The following is a 19,352-nucleotide window of genomic DNA, read 5'->3' as shown; positions in this document are numbered from 1 at the left end:
TCTAAATATGCCTTTCTTTTACGTCAATTGCGCACGGTAAGGGTTACATTTGAACTAAGCTTTTTCCCCAGTTTATATTAACTAAATATAATTTTTAAGGTTTTGCCATCATCTCAGGGATAATTGTAGATGACTTTGGGAACAATTTCATCCAGATATAATAAGTATTACTACTATAAATATTGCATTCATTTCACACAAATATTTTTTTGGTGATTTTGTGTATAAAAAAATTAACCGCTTTTTCTTTTCTTTACAGATCTGGCAGTTTCACTGATATCGGCACTGTTTTTACATCAATGTATTCAGGAAATATTGTAATTGCAGCACACAATTCGTTTTTTGTCCAGTTTTTTACTTTAAAGTGTACAGTGCCAGTTATTTAACCAAAATTGTATTTTTATACTTATTTTCGTAATCATGCAAGTACAGGGTCATTTTCATATTCAGCGTTTTTTTCTCCTTCACCAGTAGAAATTAGATTCTTTAAATTAGTAAACTATATGAAAAAAAATTTTTAAATTGGTAAATTGGTCCCCTCCCTTTAAGCCCCCAAAGGGAGCGTAACATATATGACACCACGCTTTAATACGTTCTTTTATTACCTTTATAAATGCATGTTTCTCATTTTAAGTGTTAGTTCACAGATATAGGCACTACCTTAATCAGAATACACTCCCCTGGTATATTTTACTCTGAGTACTACTTACTTTTCATGTTAGAAATTCCTTTTGTCTGCTAAAACGATTGCGAATTGTTGCTTACCAAGTTTGAACGCCAAATATTGTTCTAAGTTCTGCTAGTGTCGATCTATATCAAAGTATAATTTCTTTTATTACATATTGCTTAGTCGATTCTGTTATTTCAACCCTTTCGATGTTATTTTGGAGTCTGTCTTGCTACTGTCTTGTCATTTGAAAGTCCACGACATCATTTAAAAGCCTCATCAGTACTTTGCTATATTTATTGTTCATTATATGAAATTTTAAGACTAGATTTTTTACTTATATGAACATTATATTTTTATCCAATTAATTATGCCATTAAATTCTATCTAAGGGAATTCTAAAATCATCACGGAAACAATTTATCTCCGTCTATGTGGTCACATATAAACACGTTCTCTATGCTATGATAGTATCCAATACAACACTATAATAAAAATTATAAGAAAATATATACAAATATTTACTATATCACTTTATAAATTCATTAGAATACTTTAAATATAAACATAAAAACGAATTGACATAAATTAAATCATACGACAGGATAATCGAATCGTACCTGTAGAAAACGTTTCCAGTATCGTCTACATTGTTTACATTTTGAAGTTGACTACTACAGGAGGCATGTGAGATTAGTATGATTAGGAGGAGAAGATTTACGCCTTTTGGCTTGTTTGCTTTCATTTCGTTTTTGATTATGTACGTAGATGTCGATTTGGGTTAGGGAATATGTTATCTGTGGTCAGCGACTGTAATTTGGTGTTGTTTTATGTGTACTCTAGAACCTACCTAGTTAGGTAGGTACTACGTAGATACTAGCCTACCTACCTACTACTTCCTACTAGCTACCTACTACCTACTACTATATCTAGGTGTCGGTCATTAGGACCAACTTGCACAGACTGTCGTAGTAGGTTTTGTCGTAATGAGAGGCTAGAGAAATGTCTCCCATTTTGTGCTTGATTATGACTATAATGGAGAGCCTAGAATAAATAATGGTAGGTCTAGGGTACTAGGGTAAAACACCGCATGGCTTGGATCAACTCGACGGCAATCATAGCATGTCGCCCTCTGAAAAAGTACTTATAACGCGTCCTGACACCGGAGATGGGCATCAGTCGCGTCTTGTTGTTGGTGAGAAACAGAGCTAAAGACCTTTACTCCCCTTTCGAAATAGTAAGTATTTTTTCCGAAGTTAGAAATTAAGGCCAATTTAAAGCATTAAACAGAGGGTAGGGAAAAGGGTGTCCAAAGCAGTGCACATCTCACCAAAACTCTTTCGAAATTTTTACTTACACTTCAATATTTTAGATGATTGACGCCACCTCGATGTTTACAGAGTCACTTGTGTCAACAAACTTCCCATTTCCTGTGATAAATCCGCACACCACTTGTACCCACAGACGCTGGGCCACTTTCATCACAACAATCGGAACACGGTCCCTAACCACAACGTTTTTAAGTAAACAACTGTTTTGGTAGAAGAAGACGACGAAGCGTGCCCTAGATAATTTTTTAAATAAATAGTAAAACATCAATACTGTTTTACATATTATTTATGATGATTAATTTGAAAATATTCGTTATTGAAAAAGTAACCCGATTCTGAATCAAATTTAAGTAATTATTTTTCGGAATTAAAACATTCTTTTAAGTCCTGTATTATGACGTCACGACATCTTGACTTTCGTACCTATTGTAAATAATTGCTATACTCAACTTTCTTACAGAACAGTTTACCAGTTATTCATGCAAATTGTTATCAGCTATTCATGTAATTGTTATAATTGTAATGCACATATATATCTTTATTATTAATTTTTGGATATATGAAGATGTTTTACTGCCGGATTACCACCGTAGTGTGATGCAGTCGCTTTCGGTCCCCGGGCCTCTGTCTGTTTTCGCACCATAAGAAATTAATGGGGCCGAATTTGCAATGACCAGAAAGTCGTTAAAAGAGGAAAGTTGGCATCGAGGGGCATATGTTTTGATTGAGAAAAATGCAAATTTATACAATAGCTAGCTTGTAAAAAATACTTGATTACAAGAAACTTGATTGACAACTAAGCAGCATACCTACTATGGGTTTCAGAGACAGTGCAAGCATGTTTTTTGGCAATATTTCTGTAACGAACACTCGTATCAGAACGAGATTTTGCTATAGTGCATTACACCCAGTGCCGTAATTTATAAGGGTATTGTGAATCACTAATCGTAAAGAATAACGACACTTGTCCTTGTATCAAGAGACAAAAACTCCATTAACCAGAAATGGATACGAACACGCGTAAAAAGCTCCACCTACCCTCCCCCCCACCCCTGTCCTTCCTTCCTTCGCCTTCCTTTCTCTCTCTTTCTCTGTTGCCAATTGGTATTTTTGTACATGAACTTTCCTGTCAGACATATACTTAGCTTAACGTCTCTGACGTTCACGACAGAATTCAAAACTCGCGGCTAACGCGACAGGTAGGTCAGGTGATCTACCTTACCGCCGCTTTGGGAAGCGGGTGTAAGAAACAACATACCTTTCTTGCCAGATTTTTTCTGTCGTCGGTGTCGACCACACCTGTTGTCGGTACCTCTTGACAGTTGGATTCTTTTCTCGTTTTCGCCCTGGATTGTTTCTACGGACTTTTGGTGAAGTACCCGATCTTTTGGCTTGGCATTCGCGATTTGTGGACAGTTATTTGACTTTTCTTTGGATTTTTCTTGGATTCATGATGTCTGATGTTGATACTAAGAAAACTGCTATGTTTAGAGTTTGTTGTATGACTGAGTGTAAGGTGAGGCTACCGAAAGCTGCGGTAGACCCTCACACGGTATGTTTGAAGTGTAGAGGGAATGAATGCACCTTTAATAATCCTTGTAATGAATGTGAAAAGCTGAATGAGGATGAATGGAAATCTTTGTCTTCCTACTTGAGGAAGCTTGAAAAGGATAAAGTTAGGAAAGCTTCTTCTAGGAGCAGTAGTAGATCTCGTATTAGCGAGTTGGATATAGATAATCCTATTTTAGAAGTAGCTCCTTTGTCAGTTTCAGCTCCTGCTCCCTGCACCGAAGCCGAAGATGCGCCTTCGGAAGTGGCCTCCATGAAAGCCACCATTCGCAGTATGGAGAGGAAAATCAAACAATTAGAAGGTAAGAGTGATTCCAATAGTGATTTGTGCAGTGAACCCAGTGCAGTGGAGGGTGCGTCTGATCGGCTCCCTAATGCTTCCAGGCCTAGACCTCTTCCAGACTCCCAGTCCCAGTGGAGGAGGAAAGTCGAAAGCCGCAGGAAGGTTAGGGAGCATCCCCACCGGTCAGGCGTCCCCTCGGTAGCTCCTGTTGATCGTTCCCAGGCTACCTTGGATCGCTCCAAGAGAGAAATATTGCGCCAATGCTTCTCGTCTTCGCCTTCGCCTTCGCCTTCGCCTAAACGAGGATGGAGCTCTTCGGAAGCCTCGCGCCCTTCGAAGAGAGCCTGGAACGCTCCCTGCGCCAGTCCATCCAGCCCTGAAATTTTTTCGGAAGAGCCTGAGGTGGAAGCGAAGAAACGTAAGAGATCTCGGGAGTATCGTTCCCCGAGCAGAGATCGAGCCTCGTCACCTGTTCAAGAGTTTGTGAATTCTCCTGCAAGGGTGTTGGCTAACCTGCAGGCGCAGATTTCGGCTCTGGCTGGCTCTCTTAGCGTGTCGTCTCGTCGTAGGAAGGACGTCTCGCTTCCTGTAAAGAAATCCAGGCTCCCCTCTCCTGACTCTCGCTATTCGACGGAAGCGGCGCGCTCACCTGTGCGTTCGGATTCTCGCAGGAGACTTTCTGCTTCGGACAAGATCCCTTCTGCGTCCAAGCGCCATTCGCCTGACAGACAAGTTTCTCCTTCGGACAAGGAGCAAACTGCTCGTAGGAGATCTTCACCCAACAGACGCTCTTCTCGAGACAGGATCGCTCCCCTTGACAGGCGCCAAGAGCCTAGTAGGCGCTACTCGCCTCGTAGCCGCTCCTCGTCTCGCCTCCACTCTCCTGTTGACAAGCGCCCTAATTCGGACAGGCGCTCATCGCTGGACAGGCGTCAAGAGCTTGTTAGGCGCGTTTCTCCTGGCAGGCGCTCTTCTCCTGACTTTCACTCTCCTCGAGTCAGGCGCCGAGATCCTAGCAGGCGCTTCTCCCCTTGTAGGCGCTCACCTAGTAGGCGCTCGTCGCCAGAGATCCTCTCGCCTCGGTTCAGGCGCCAAGAGCCTGGTAGCCGCTTCTCGTATGGCAGGCGCTGTTCGCCTGGTAGCCGCTCTCCTTTGGATAGGCGCCAAGAGCCTGATAGAAGTTCTTCTTCAAACAGGCGCTCTGCTCCTGACAGCCGCCTTACTCCTGTTAGGCTCCAAGAATCTGGGAAACGCACTCCTCCAGACAAGAAGGATGTTGCAAGTAGACACGTTTCTGAAGCGTTGTCTCCAAGACGTATAAGTCTTACTTCCTCTAGAGACTCCTTTAAGAATAGTCGCGCCTCTAAGGATCATGAGGGTTCTTCAGCTCAGGAAGAACAGGACTCAGAAGAAGAAGGACCAAAAGACTCCTCTGTTTCCTCCTATAAGAGGCTGACAGATTTGCTCCTGCAAGAGTTCGGAGATATCCTTTCTCCTGTGGCTCCCCCTTCTCCTCTTTCGTTATTCTCCACTTCGAAGACGTCGAAGGTTTCGCCTTGTGTAAGGATGAAACCTACTGTTTCCATGAAGAAGGCGCTTAGAGGTTTTGGGGAATGGCTCCTTTCTAAGGAAGAGAAAGGGAAGACGGTTTTTTCTTTCCCTCCGTCTAAACTGAACTGGCAGATTGGGATTTTGGTACGAATCGGGCGAACCTTTAGGCCTCGCTCTCCCTTCGTCTGCGGACTCGGACTTCTCTTCATTGGTGGATTCTGCTCGTCGTTCCGCCCTCTTGTCCGCCAAGACTACATGGGGGATGAATGAACTTGACCACCTACTGAAGGGAATGTTCCTTAGTCCTGGAAGTTTTCAACTTCCTTGATTGGTCTTTAGGAGTTCTGGCTAATAAGACCCAGACCCCTGATTCTCTGTCTCCTGAAGATCTTAACTGCGTCCTCACTTGCATGGACAAAGCAGTGAGAGACGGATCGAGTGAAGTCTCCTCACTGTTTGGAGCTGGAGTTATTAAGAAGCGGTCTGTCTACTGTTCGTTTCTCACTAAGGCAGTTTCACATGCACAAAGGGCCTCGCTTATGTATGCTCAACTCTCTCCTCTTCTGTTCCCCAAGAAAATTATTCAAGATGTCTCGAGTGCCCTTTCAGCTAAGGCTACTCAGGACATGTTAGCCCAGGCGGCCAGGAAACCTCGCTCTGTCTTCCAACCCAAGGCCAAGAAAGAGACTCCTCTGAGGCAGGAGCCCTTTCGAGGAGGACCCGCTGTCAGAGGTTCTTCAACCAGAGGAACTAGACCTTTTAAGAGAGGTAAAACCTTCTCTAGGTCAGTCAGAGGGAAGAAATAGCGATCAAGGACTCCAGACATCAGTGGTGCCAGACTACTGAAATTTGCCGACGTCTGGGCCACAAAGGGGCAGACAATTGGTCCCTATCGATTGTCAGCAAAGGATACCTCATTCCCTTCTCGTCAAGACCACCATTGACGACAACTCCGAGGGAGTTGGTGGCCAAGTACAAGGACCCCATCATGAATCAAGCCCTTTCTCTAGCAGTAGATCTCATGCTAGAGAAGGAGGCTATAGAACTAGTGGAAGATCCCCGCTCTGCGGGCTTTTACAACAGACTATTCCTAGTTCCGAAGAACTCAGGAGGATGGAGACCGGTTTTGGATGTAAGCGCCCTGAACGTCTTTGTGGAAAAGAGGAAGTTTGCCATGGAGACAACTTCCTCAGTGTTAGCGGCTCTTCGTCCAAGGGACTGGATGGTGTCTCTAGACCTTCAGGACGCTTACTTTCATGTACCGATCCATCCTTCTTCACGGAAGTATCTACGATTCATGATGGGAGGAAACATCTTCCAATTCAAGGCCTTGTGCTTCGGTCTATCGACTGCACCCCAAGTTTTCACGGGGTTAATGAAAAACGTGGCGCAGTGGCTACATTTGGAGGGAGTGAGGGTGTCGCTTTATCTCGACGACTGGCTAATCAGAGCAGAGTCTCAAGAAAGATGTCTGGAGGACCTTCAAAAGACCCTTACATTGGCAAGTTCTCTGGGACTTCTGGTGAACTTCCAGAAGTCTCAAATTAATCCCCAGTCAAGAGCGGATCTATCTGGGGATTCGGCGGATAGCTTCTCTGGCTTTTCGGGCTTTTCCGTCGCCAGAGAGGATAGCTCGTTGCTACGAGAAAATAACGACCTTCCTAGAGAAATAGCATGCACAGCGAGGGAGTGGATGAGTCTGCTGGGGACACTCTCCTCGTTGGAGCAATTCGTTTCTCTAGGAAGGTTGCATCTCAGGCCTCTACAGTTCTGGAGGCGTCTCTCCCTAGATCTGGAGTTCTCCTTCAAGATCTCAAGGGAAATCAAGAGAGACCTTCGGTGGTGGAACAACCCACTTCGTTTTGTGGAAGGAATGTCTCTCTATATGCCGAACCCCAGCCATGTGTTGTTTTCCGATGCATCGGAAGCAGGTTGGGGAGCGACGCTCGGGACAAGAGAAGTGTCAGGCACCTGGAAGGGGGATCAGGTGTCCTGGCACATCAACAAGAAAGAGTTGATGGCAGTCTGGATGGCATTGAAAGCCTTCGAGCCCCACGTCCGAAATGCAGTAGTGCAGGTCAATTCGGACAACACAACAGCCTTGGCGTACATCAAAAAACAGGGGGGGACGCACTCCTTCTCCCTGTACGAAACAGCAAGGGATCTTCTGCTGTGGTCTCAAACAAGGAAGATCAGTCTTCTCACCAGATTCGTACAGGGAGAAAGGAACGTCAGGGCCGATCTCCTGAGCAGGAAGAATCAACTCCTGCCTTCCGAGTGGACCCTCCACTCAGAGGTATGCCAAGACCTGTGGAGAAGATGGGGCAGACCTCACATCGATCTCTTTGCAACAGCAAGGAACGCAAGAATCGAACTTTACTGCTCCCCGATCTCAGACCCAGGAGCAGTATCAGTGGATGCGTTTCTCCTAGATTGGACAGGTCTAGACGTCTACGCCTTTCCCCCTTCAAAGTACTGGGACAAACCCTCAAGAAATTTGCTATCTCGGAGATGACAAGAATGACGCTAGTAGCTCCGTTCTGGCCCGCCCAAGATTGGTTCACAGAGGTACTGGAATGGTTGGTGGACTTTCCAAGAGCACTTCCACAAAGACAAGATTTGCTCAAACAACCCCACTTCGACAGGTATCACAGAAACCTCCCCGCTCTCAATCTGACTGGCTTTCGACTGTCAAAAGTCTTGTCAGAGCGAAGGGTTTTCGTTTTCGACAAAACTGCTAAGACTATCGCCTCAGCTAGAAGACCTTCGACCCTTAAAGTCTACCAGTCGAAGTGGGACGTCTTTCGCCGGTGGTGCAGGAACCAGAAGTTTTCCTCTTCCAGTACCTCTGTGACTCAGATAGCAGATTTCCTAGTTTTCCTCAGAGAAAAATGCGGTTTGGCAGTATCTACTATCAAAGGATACCGAAGCATGCTGGCTGCTGTGTTCAGACATAGGAATTTAGATCTTTCGAATAACAAAGATCTTCATGATCTATTAAGATCTTTTGAAACTTCCAAGAAAACTTCGAACGAAGTTCCAAGTTGGAATCTGGACGTGGTTCTTCGTTTCCTGAGGTCCTCTAGGTTTGAACCACCACATTTAGCCTCCTTCAAAGATCTTACGAGGAAAGCTCTCTTTCTCATGGCTTTAGCATCCGCTAAAAGGGTTAGTGAGATCATGCCCTAGAAGGAAGGGTAGGTTTCAAAGGAGATTCCGTGGTTTGTTCCTTCCTTCCTTCGTTTTTAGCAAAGAATGAGAACCCCTCAAATCCTTGGCCAAGGAACTTTGAGGTTCGTGGTTTATCTGCCCTAGTAGGGGAAGAACCTGAAAGAACTCTTTGCCCTGTTAGGAGTTTAAAATACTACCTTCAGAAGAAGAAAACCCTTAAGGGCATTGAGGACAGACTATTGGTGCTCTGTAAAGGACCCCAGCAGACCATTGTCGAAAAATGCGCTGTCTTTCTTCATTAGAAGTGTTGTGAAAGAAGCACATAGATCTTGTAATGAAGAACATTTCAAGCTCCTAAAAGTCAAGGCTCATGAAGTGAGAGCAATTGCCACTTCCTTGGCCTTTAAGAAGAATATGTCTCTTCAGAATCTGATGAAAACTACATTCTGGAGATGTAATTCAGTATTCGCCAACCACTACCTAAAAGACGTCAGTATTACGTATGACGAGTGCTTCGCGTTAGGCCCGTACGTATCGGCGGATTCGGTGCTGGGGCAGGGAGCTGGAACATATCCTTAGTAGTTTTTTCCCTTGTTTTTGTTAATTGAGTTCTTATGGTTGTATGAAAAATGATGCAGGTAGGCATCTTTTTTCGTTTCGTAATACTAATAACTTTAGTTTGGTTAGGTGATCGGATTTGGTTTGAAGCTCCCTGCGTTGGTAGTGGACAGGTTCTGTCATAGAAGAGGGCGAACCCCCATTGACATGATCCGACTTGGATTCTACTAAGTAAGCGGATATCAAATCCCGTTAGTAGACCCAAAGAGTCTTTTCAGCTGTAGGTCACGCCCTCGCTGTAGCTCTTATGGCTATGCAGACTAATAGACAGTATCTATGAAGTCTTCAGCCTAAACAGGTAAGAACCAAGGTTATTTTTATCCTACAACAGGTGTTGTTTACCTTTTCTTTCGTTATTTTCTGTCTTGTACCCTCCACCACCAAGGGTGTCAATCAGCTAAGTATATGTCTGACAGGAAAGTTCATGTACAAAATGATATTGTTATTTTACAATAAAGTTTTGTACATACTTACCTGGCAGACATATACGATTGATGGCCCGCCCAGCCTCCCCTCAGGAGACTGGTATAAGAGAGAAAAAATCTGGCAAGAAAGGTATGTTGGTTCTTACACCCGCTTCCCAGCGGCGGGTAAGGTAGATCACCTGACCTACCTGTCGCGTTAGCCGCGAGTTTTGAATTCTGTCGTGACGTCAGAGACGTAAGCTAAGTATATGTCTGCCAGGTAAGTATGTACAAAACTTTATTGTAAAATAACAATATCATGTTTTCACCCTCCAAACTGGGTATAAGACTTACACAAAACGTGGAAATTTGTGAAATCAGCATATGTATTGAAAGTATATATACATAAATATTAAAGCAATTTTATCATTGTTGCATTACTATGACAACTAGAATTCATGGAAACAGTTTATAATAATGCATCGGCGTATGTGTGAAGCTCCACTAGTGTGCCAACGATGATTTTGCCATTCTTAGCATGCAAACATTAAAGGTTACATTTATTTCTGGCATACAGTTATTTTAAAAAATCAAAATACTAATATAGACTTAAATCAATGAATAGTGCTAGCAAAAAAAAAAAAAAAACATAATCCACTTATCCGTAGTCTGCTCCGCTATGGTTTTCGGCAGCCAGATGTACGGCAAGGTTAGAAACGTTGGATTGTATCTACTTTAGAAACAACTGTAATTTTTCGGGGTAATTTGGTTGCAAAAAAGGGGTAATAGACAGGAATTAAATAAACATTTTGAAATAACAAAGCAAAGTTGAACTTAATGAGTAAAGTAAACAATTAAGGGAATAAAACTTTGCAGTGTCGTCGTCTGCTTCTGGTAACTGTGTTTGTGGAGTGCGCGCTTAGGAACCAGGAACAGCAACGTGGTTCAAGTGCAATGTGGAGTGAATCAAGACCAAAATGTGTATAATATTCAATCAAATAAGCACACTGTGGAGTTTCAGTTGTGATGGCAGTAAGGATAAAAACCACCGATTACAAGGTAAAAATGAATTCAGTTCAAACCATGACCCCGGGAATAACAAGTTTCATACTTTCACTAATACGTATAAGCAACAAAATGTTGTTTTATTGTGCTGATTATAACTGCAATCTTGAGTAAGATCAAGAAACGCTACATATATATGCTAACATTGTTCTTATGAGTGCTGGGAAGGCTGGGAAAGATGGTGTCCATCTATGAACAGACCCGTCCATCCACACGATAGCCGCCATATTGGATTTCAAAACTGCCTTGAAAACATATTTTACGAAGAGCGTCACTTGCTTATTTTAGTTCGTATGGGGCTTTCATATATCACATTATGTTGACGAAACTTCAATCTTTTGAATGGTATGCTTAGAGTTATAATTGTATTCGTGTTTCACCAATTAAATATCGAGTGAATAAGACCCATCCAGCGTGACGATGGTGGATCGTCCGTGATTTTTTACCCTAGCTATTCCGCGGCGGCCTAGACTATGGCAGTTGCGGATTTCTATGCAGTTTTACCTCCTGAACAAGAATTTTAAGTAATATTTACTCGGACAACTGTAATTAGCCTAACCCCAGGGGGCCAGTACTAAACACAGCGAAATACATTGGACGCTCGTATCCAATGTATTTCGTATGGATGTCGTATCCGCGGTTATGTTCCTTGCAGTCCGTGCGGAACAATTCTGTAGAATTACCTAAATAATTAGGAATCTCTGTAAGATTGGATGATTGTGCTGAATATCAAGCTTTTAAACCAATCCAACAAAAACTAATCCTAGCTACTAGGTATCTACTACCTAGTATAGATACTCGTTGGCTATCTGGATAGCAAGGGTTCTCCCCATTGAAAATGCATAATAACAGGAAATGTTAATTAATAGGTAGTCTAGGACACCTTTGCTTTGTGGTAGCTAAGTAAAAGAAGTCATATCATACCTAGTTAGGATGTTGATCCAAGGGGTAGGCTAGGTAGCTAGTCTGAATCTAGTCTGTATGAATGATTTTTAGGTAAAACTGGAGACTATTATCACACCTCTCAGTTTTTTGGTAACTACGGTACCACTTTACATGCAAAACAGGCATCATGTTTAGTACTACGTAGTCCCATGGGGGTGATTGTAAAAATGCAAGCAAAACATGGTAAGGTAAATACCATAAAGGTAAACATGAACAAAAAAGGTGTTGGTAGATCTAGGGTACTTAACCGCGGCGGCCTAGACTATGGCAGTTGCGGTTTTTCTTTGCAGTTTTACGTACTGAACAAGAATTTTAAGTAATATTTATTCGGACGACTGTAATTAACCCCCCAGGGGCCAGTACTAAACACGGCGAAATACATTGGACGCCCCAATTCCGTGTGGACTGCTTCTGTAGAAATACCAAGGTGTTAAATGTTCTGGCCAGTGACTGGCAAGAGCCAGGCTGTAGTAGTAGTCTTCAGTTTTCTGAGTCTTTCGAAGGTTTTTAATTTATGTGAGGAACCATTGATAAATCAATGGTCTACATACTATGTATGGGTTGCTGTGTAGCCTTGCGAATGCCACCTCAGGCTGCAATCAGAGCAACTGTGACCAATTGAAAAGGGTAGATAGTATTCTGCCCTAGCCTAACCTGACTTAGAATGCAATGCCCTTATCGAGTGGGAGTTGTTATCTACCATTAGAATACCCAGAGTCATGTAACTTGAAGGATGCTGCAAACATAAGCTGCTCCATAATAGCAACTGGCAATTCCCATGTTTCTGTTTGGGTAAGCTATCCAGTTTATTTACCCTGTGCCTTAGCCTACTGGCGCAGAATTTTGTTGCTCATTTAGGAGGTTGGCTTTAAAGTTTTTTTCACTGAGTAGCATAGAACATATGAGTTATTTAACAGCAGTTCCAATCTAGTCTAACAAAACCATGGCTAATCGAACCTGTGTAGTCTAACTTTATTTTGTAATCTAGCCTGCTTTGACGCTTGTCACTTGTATGATAAGTTGCTTGCATAGATTGTAATAAGAGTTTGAACTTAGTTATTTTAGCATACGTTATTCAACAGCAACTAATTTACATTAGGCTAAGACCCGTCAACAAAGGGCTACTAATGCAAGACATAATTGCTTTGATCATTTGGTATAGATGTGAATTCACCTATTGAACAGTAATGCATAATTGGTCAATACATTTAAGGGATTATATCATTAATTATCAGGAATATTAGGTTCATATTATCCTTTAGTTCCTTGCACTTGTAATATTTGTTGACTCATAGACATCCCAGCATGTAAAATATATTTTCTGTAGTTTCTTACAAAAGTAAAGTTTCAAATGTGTCGTGTATTGTTAGCATTCTTTGCTTAGTTTAACAGAACTTCTACCAAGATTGCTTATGAAATCAGTAGCTATATACGCATAATCTGTTGGTGATCTGCTCTCCTACACACCATAAAATCGTAACCTATTCTTAGTTAGCCTTTCATTCATTTAGATCATCTTTTGGTAGTTTCGCACTGTTATTATATTATTAGAAAATGTTTTCTTTGTAATGCTTAAATCAAGCTCTGTTGCAGAATGAAAACAATGGTATTACTTTTTATCTCAATCGATTAAATACTTCTTAAGTTAGAAAATAATAGAAACAGTGGTAATTAGAGAGTTTGAAATTCTAAAAAAGCTCAACGTAGACATGTATGTATTATGGAAGTATTGTAGGCTTACAGCCACTAAGCTGTCTAGTACTGTGCCTTTTTCATATCCTTCTTCTAATGAAGTGCTCTTTCTGTAATGACTGATGTAGATTTTTTACATACATATTTTTAAAATGTAGTTTAGTAGTTGTGTAGAACTAGTTTTTAGCATAGATCAATATCTCAATTACGTAATTGTCACTTAGAGTAAGATTTATCCATTTACTTCCTAGCTTGAGAGAACGTAATTGGGTTAATAACATGTACATTTAATTTGCATGCATTTTTTGTTTCATTATACTACATGCTTCACAGTTGATCATTTACCATGTTCAAAAATATTTGCCAAGTTAAATTCTGTAAGCTCAAAATGATTCATCTGTTACAGTGATGTACTGTATTATTTTGATCTAACAATGTACAGCACTGTATTGGTACAGAATGTAAGCCAATGTTTTCATTGTTGTATTAATCAGCCACATTTTCTTCTCCTTCAGGATCACTCTTCTCCTCTTAATACTTGAGAATTCATTGACTCAGAAGGAAGACATAGAGGATATTCTGTCCCAGATTGACAGTCGTGACCTATGCTGGGTTGATGAAGATTATGAAATTTTGGACGACTGTCAGCTCTGTTCAGGTAAGTTAGAAAAAAAAAATTCATGATTATGCAGATATTTTTGTAAGTGTTATTTTGATTTTGTGCACAGCATACTATACTTAGTGTTTACCATCATTTTAATTTGATTTTTACTTGCAGTTCCTGAGAAAACTTATGTGGCACCAGCTGTATGTCAAATAACTGGATACAGACAGAAGTTGCGGTGTTATTTTACTGGTGAATCATATCAAAGGTAAGACTGCCCTCTAAGCCTAGCTCTCTTTCCTCTTGCTTATTTTCTCTTAGCGTAGCTGTCTTTCCTTTTTGGTAATATCTTTAAGAATTTGGAATTGGTCTTCTTAATAGTGATATTTTATCTCATCTTAAAGATTATTATTATAGGAAAGCAGTTAACCAGACTAATGAGTCAAACTATTTAATGAGAAAGGAAATAGTAATTGTAAAAGATTTTACCAAGAGAATTGATCAAGCATAAACTTCATTCATTCATCGAATGGGACTAGTTTGTATGGTACTGGGAAATTGACATTTATAGTGTAAAATGCTCAATGATTTATGTATATTTTTTCTCTTACCTTTAGCTGTGACTTGTTCGTTTGGCAGGAAGAGTTACATTTTTGGATATTTGAAAGTGTTTTTGCTACATTCGGAGTTATTGCTGGCCTCTCAAGAGCTCTGATTCATCAGAAGCTTCACTTTCAGTCATATAATCAAGAAATTGCACCTTAACTTCAAGTAAGTGGCATAAGAAACTTTTATCAAAGGAATCTGCCATAGGGAACCCCTGAAGCCTCAGGAGTGTATGTATGGATCACTCCTATATTCATCCTTTGGCATGCAAAATTAACTGTAAGATGTATGCATTTGTTTCTATAGTAATAAATAGTATTATTTCATGGAGGATTACAAACCTGGAATATAAAGAATGTATGAAAAAGAATTATTTATGTAGCTCTTGATTCTCTCCGTCTGTCTCTGTCTCAGCTACTCATGTGGTTTGACTAGCATAGGTGGAATAGTAGTATGTTCTTTTACATTAGTATTCGTACTAACATTTGTAATATATATTTGCTAATCAGTCACGCCATAGGTGGTTTTACTGCTAGATATAAGTTTTATGGGTCATATATGTAGGGTTGTTTTCACTTCACAGCTGAAGGCACAAAATGATGGACCAAGATATTCTCTACCTGGTAGGCAGTAAAGAAGATGGCAGTTTACTGGTGCCTGCAGAAACACTTGTTGCCCTCTTCACTTTACAGTACTGTCGCAACCCTGCTGTTAGTGTGGTAATAGTAGATAAGAAAGAGGCACATGTCTCCCAGTCTTCAGATGAGTGTAAAACAGAATCACAAGAAACAGTCAAGGAATTATGGTTCCCTGTTAATGCTGAATGCATTGCTTTTCCAATTAGTTATAAAGAATTAAGTGAATGTCCTACTGTGGTTCGTGATTGTGTTTTGCCTGTCATTCTAATGGCATCTGAGCCTTGGTGTGTTGCAGGTTTGTGTTCTTCTCTTAGAGTTATGTTAATCAAGACTGTTAAGAAATACCCCACACACTACTGCAAAAAGCTTCTTGGTTTTAGGGGTGGTTGTATGCAGGCTTGCGCTGAAGTAAGTGTTTGGACAAAGTTTTGTGAAATTGAAGTTGTAAATACTCTGAAAGAGGTATATAATAATAAAAGCATTGTACAAGGGAAACTATGCATACCAAAGGACATCCTTCGTTATGAGAACCATTTCCAGTTTCCTCCTATTTTACACAATGGTCTTAAAATAAAGCAGCAGTATATCAGGGATACTGTTAAGGACAGAGCAGAGAGGCAAAGGTTGCTCAGTCTGAAGCTCTCAGAATTACCTGAGATGGAGCATGAGTATGCTGAAGGTTTGAACATGACAATGGCAGATGTCATGCTCTTTACATGTTTTCACATAATTATATCAAAGTTGAAAAACCATGTTCACCTTGATGACATGTGTCCCTTGGTTATGAAATGGTATAGACTATTATGTGGGAATGAATACGTTAATCTTTCCCTCTCTTTACTCCAGAAGACAGTTGATATCCATAATACATTTCAAGAACATAACTTGGAAATTGTTGTCCCAGAAGTTCAAAGAGAAAGTCTGTATAATAGTGATCCAGAGAGATACAAGCCTAGGTGGAGGGCTTTCACTCACCAGGATGATATAGATAAAGTATTAGAGATTTTGGGTGTTTCATGTATTGAACCATCATATGACAATCATCCTCTTGGAGACAGCATTAAATTACCTTGGTCTGAATATCCTGGGGCTCTTAGCCCCCAAGAGGGCCAGTTACCACCATCTAGACTTGAAAGAAAATGTCAGCAATTAGATAATATTGTCTCTGCTGTCATGTCCTTGGTTAATGAGGGTGATGTAATTGTTGATTTTTGTGCTGGTGGAGGTCATGTTGGAATTATATTGGCATACCTTTTACCCTCATGCAAAATCCTTTTAGTTGAAAACAAAGACCATTCATTAAGACGGGCCAAACAAAGGGTTGATGCATTGAAGCTGAAGAATGTTGAATATCTTCAGTGTAATCTTGACTATTTCCAGGGAACATTTGACCTTGGGGTATGTCTTCATGCATGTGGAGTTGCAACAGACCTTGTTATGCAGAAGTGTTTTGAACAAAGAGCTAAATTTGTTTGCTGTCCTTGCTGTTATGGTGGGGTTCGACCTAATCACATTCTTGAGTACCCACGTAGCAAAACATACAGAGATATACCCTTGGCATTAGAAGAATATCTGATTCTTGGACATACTTCAGATCAAACTCATGATGAAAATAACCCTAAGACAGAACAAGGCCAGTTGTGTATGAGGTATATTGATAATGATAGACTGCTGTTGGCTCAGTCTCTGGGGTATTCCACAAAATTGGTGCTAATGGAGCCAAAGACTTGTTCACCAAAAAACCATCTACTCATAGGAGTATTAGAAAATTAATTAACTAACTGCTATACCAAATAGGAGTGAGAATTTACTTGCATTAGGTGAGGAATAAAAATTCATGAACATAATTTTAAACAAAAGTTAAATGAAGTAATTTAACTGACCACCAGAGCAGTTTGGAAAGAAATAAGAGATTGATTGATTTTGAAGCATTTATTTGTTTATACCATACATTTTGAAGTGATTATAGGTTTGAAATTCCTATGCTTACATATGCTTTACTGTACTGTATTCAGCACCAAAGATTTCATTTGAAACAATTTCATAATGCTGTAGTTGCCATGCATAATATGCACAGCTGTATTCAAAGTACATTTCCCAATACAATAATACTTTTATGTCTGTTGCCTTTTGTAAGTCTTTATCTCTATGCTGTATTCTGCAATAGAAAATTTTGTACATGAACTTCCCTGCCAGATATATACTTAGCTATAGTCTCCGACGTTCCGACAGAATTTCAAATCTCGCGGCACACGCGACAGGTAGGTCAGGTGGTCTACCTTACCCGCCGCTGGGTGGCGTGCGTATGAACCAATCTATCTCTCCAGCCAGATTTTTTTCTGTCGCTGAAGCGATAACAACTGTTGTCGGTTCATTCCGATATATTCTTCATTTCTCGCTTGCCTGGAGATTGATTTGGACATTTTGGTGACGTATTCGCTCTATGTTGGCTTGGCATACGCTGATTGTGGACCGTTATTGACTTTGCGCTGGATTTTCCTGTAGAATGTCTGATTTTGATTCTGTTTCCAAAACTCCGGTTTTGTTTAGAGTATGTTTGACCGATGGATGTAAGGTGAGGTTACCGAAAGCTGCGGTTGACCCTCACACTTTCTGTGTTAAATGTAGGGGGAATGAATGTTCGTTTAGTAACGCGTGTCAAGAGTGTGAGGTTTTGAACGAAGATGAATATAAGGCTCTTTCTTCTTATATTAGGAAACTTGAAAGGGATAGGGTACGTAAAGCTTCTTCAAGGAGTTTCGAGCAGGTCGAGAATGAGTGAGAATGAAACTAAACATTAATGTAGTTTTAGAACCTTCCTCCCAGGTCTCAGCTCCTTGCTCCCCGCCACCGAAGCCGTAGATTCGTCTTCGGAGGTGGCGGCCTCAAAAGCTTCCTTGTGTTCTAAGGAAGACAAGAATCTTCGTACTGATCAAGGTAAGAGTGTCAGTGATGATAAGTGCAGTGTACCCAGTGATGTGGAGGGTGCGTCTGACCGGCTCCTTAGTGCCTCCAGGCCTAGACCTCTTCCAGACTCCCAGTTCCAGTGGAGGAGGAAAGTCGAAAGCCGCAGGAGGGCTAGGGAGAGCCCCCACCGGTCAGGCGTCCCCTCGGCAGATCCTGAAGTTCGCTCCCAGGCTGCCTTGGATCGTAAGAAGAAGAATATTCTTCGCCAGTGTTTTTCGTCATCCTCTTCTCCTTCGCCGAAGCGTGGTTGGAGCTCTAAGGAGGCGTCACGCCCGTTGAAGAGGGCTGCGGAGGCTCCCTTCAGTACGTTAGCGTCCAGCCCAGAAGACTTTTCTGATGTAGCTTCCTTGCAAGCAAAGAAGCCTAGGAGATCCGGTGATCGCCCTCCTTCTCCCGCGCCTCGCGCTGAGCTTGCTTCGGAAGAAGATCCTGGGGACTCTCCTTCTCGAGTGCTAGCGGGCCTACAAGCTCAGATCACAGCCTTGGCGGACTCCTTGGCATCGAGATCGCGTAGAAGGAAGGATTTGTCTCTCCCGATCAAGAGATCGAGGCGCGTTTCGTCGGAAGAGCGCTCTCCTTGTAATCGGCGTTCTCCTTCTTTTGAGGATTCTTCTACACATCGTAACATTTCACGAGAGGAACACCACTCCCGCTCGGAGGTGTCGAGACGCCATTCGACGGATAGGCGCTCCTTGGACTATGAAGATATTTCCCCAAATCGGATTCCTGCCTCGGGTAGACGCTCAGCCCCTTCTGTTTCTCCTTCTTCTAGAGTTCGTGCAAGAAGAGAGAGTCGCTCAGGTCATAGAAAAAAGACTTAGTTCGTCGTCTCCGTCTCATCTTTCTTCTCCTCGTCTTCTCAGAGAACCTAGGGAATGCCCTTCTGAAAGTAGGCGCACTTCTCCTTCCGACTACTGTAGTCGGGCGTCGGATAACGTGACTGGTAGGCGCTCATCGCATGGAGTTCGCTCCTCCCCTGTAAGACATCAAGAGTCTAGTAGGAGCCCTGCTCCTGGTAAGCGTCATTCTTTTTAGTAGCTGTTCTCCTGGAGAAAGACACCTTGATCCTCGTTTGCTTCGTTTCTCCTAGTAGGCGCTCTTCGTTCTCGAGACTCCCTACTCCTGATCGGTCTCCTCTTGCTAGAAGTCAAGAACGCCTCAAGCGCCCTGATTCTGTTAGGCGCTCGGAGCCTTACAGACGTTCTCCCCTTGGTAAGGACCAAGATCTCGCCGAACGCCCT

At 41.8% G+C, this 19,352-nt stretch overlaps 1 protein-coding gene across 3 annotated transcripts; it reads left to right on the top strand.

Annotated features, from left to right (window-relative positions):
- Nucleotides 1-1,312: 1,312 nt before the first annotated feature.
- On the top strand, nt 1,313-17,405 carry LOC135223480 (glutathione S-transferase C-terminal domain-containing protein homolog). Of its 3 annotated transcripts, none has more exons than XM_064261911.1 (5): nt 1,313-1,350; nt 13,812-13,954; nt 14,075-14,168; nt 14,518-14,671; nt 15,090-17,405. In XM_064261911.1, exon 5 carries the CDS (start codon nt 15,103-15,105, stop codon nt 16,915-16,917), a length of 1,815 nt encoding a protein of 604 aa, XP_064117981.1. In that variant the 5' UTR covers nt 1,313-1,350; nt 13,812-13,954; nt 14,075-14,168; nt 14,518-14,671; nt 15,090-15,102; the 3' UTR covers nt 16,918-17,405. The 3 variants fall into 3 exon arrangements, with proteins under 3 accessions (XP_064117981.1, XP_064117980.1, XP_064117982.1); XM_064261910.1 differs by having other exon boundaries at nt 1,313-1,427; XM_064261912.1 differs by having other exon boundaries at nt 1,317-1,354.
- The last annotated feature ends 1,947 nt before the right edge of the window (nt 17,406-19,352 follow it).

The sequence above is a fragment of the Macrobrachium nipponense genome, chromosome 10 (genome assembly GCF_015104395.2).
Source record: "Macrobrachium nipponense isolate FS-2020 chromosome 10, ASM1510439v2, whole genome shotgun sequence".
NCBI lineage: Eukaryota > Metazoa > Arthropoda > Malacostraca > Decapoda > Palaemonidae > Macrobrachium > Macrobrachium nipponense.
Note: the sequence above shows the minus strand (reverse complement) of the source record. Positions and strands in the feature narration are given on the sequence as shown.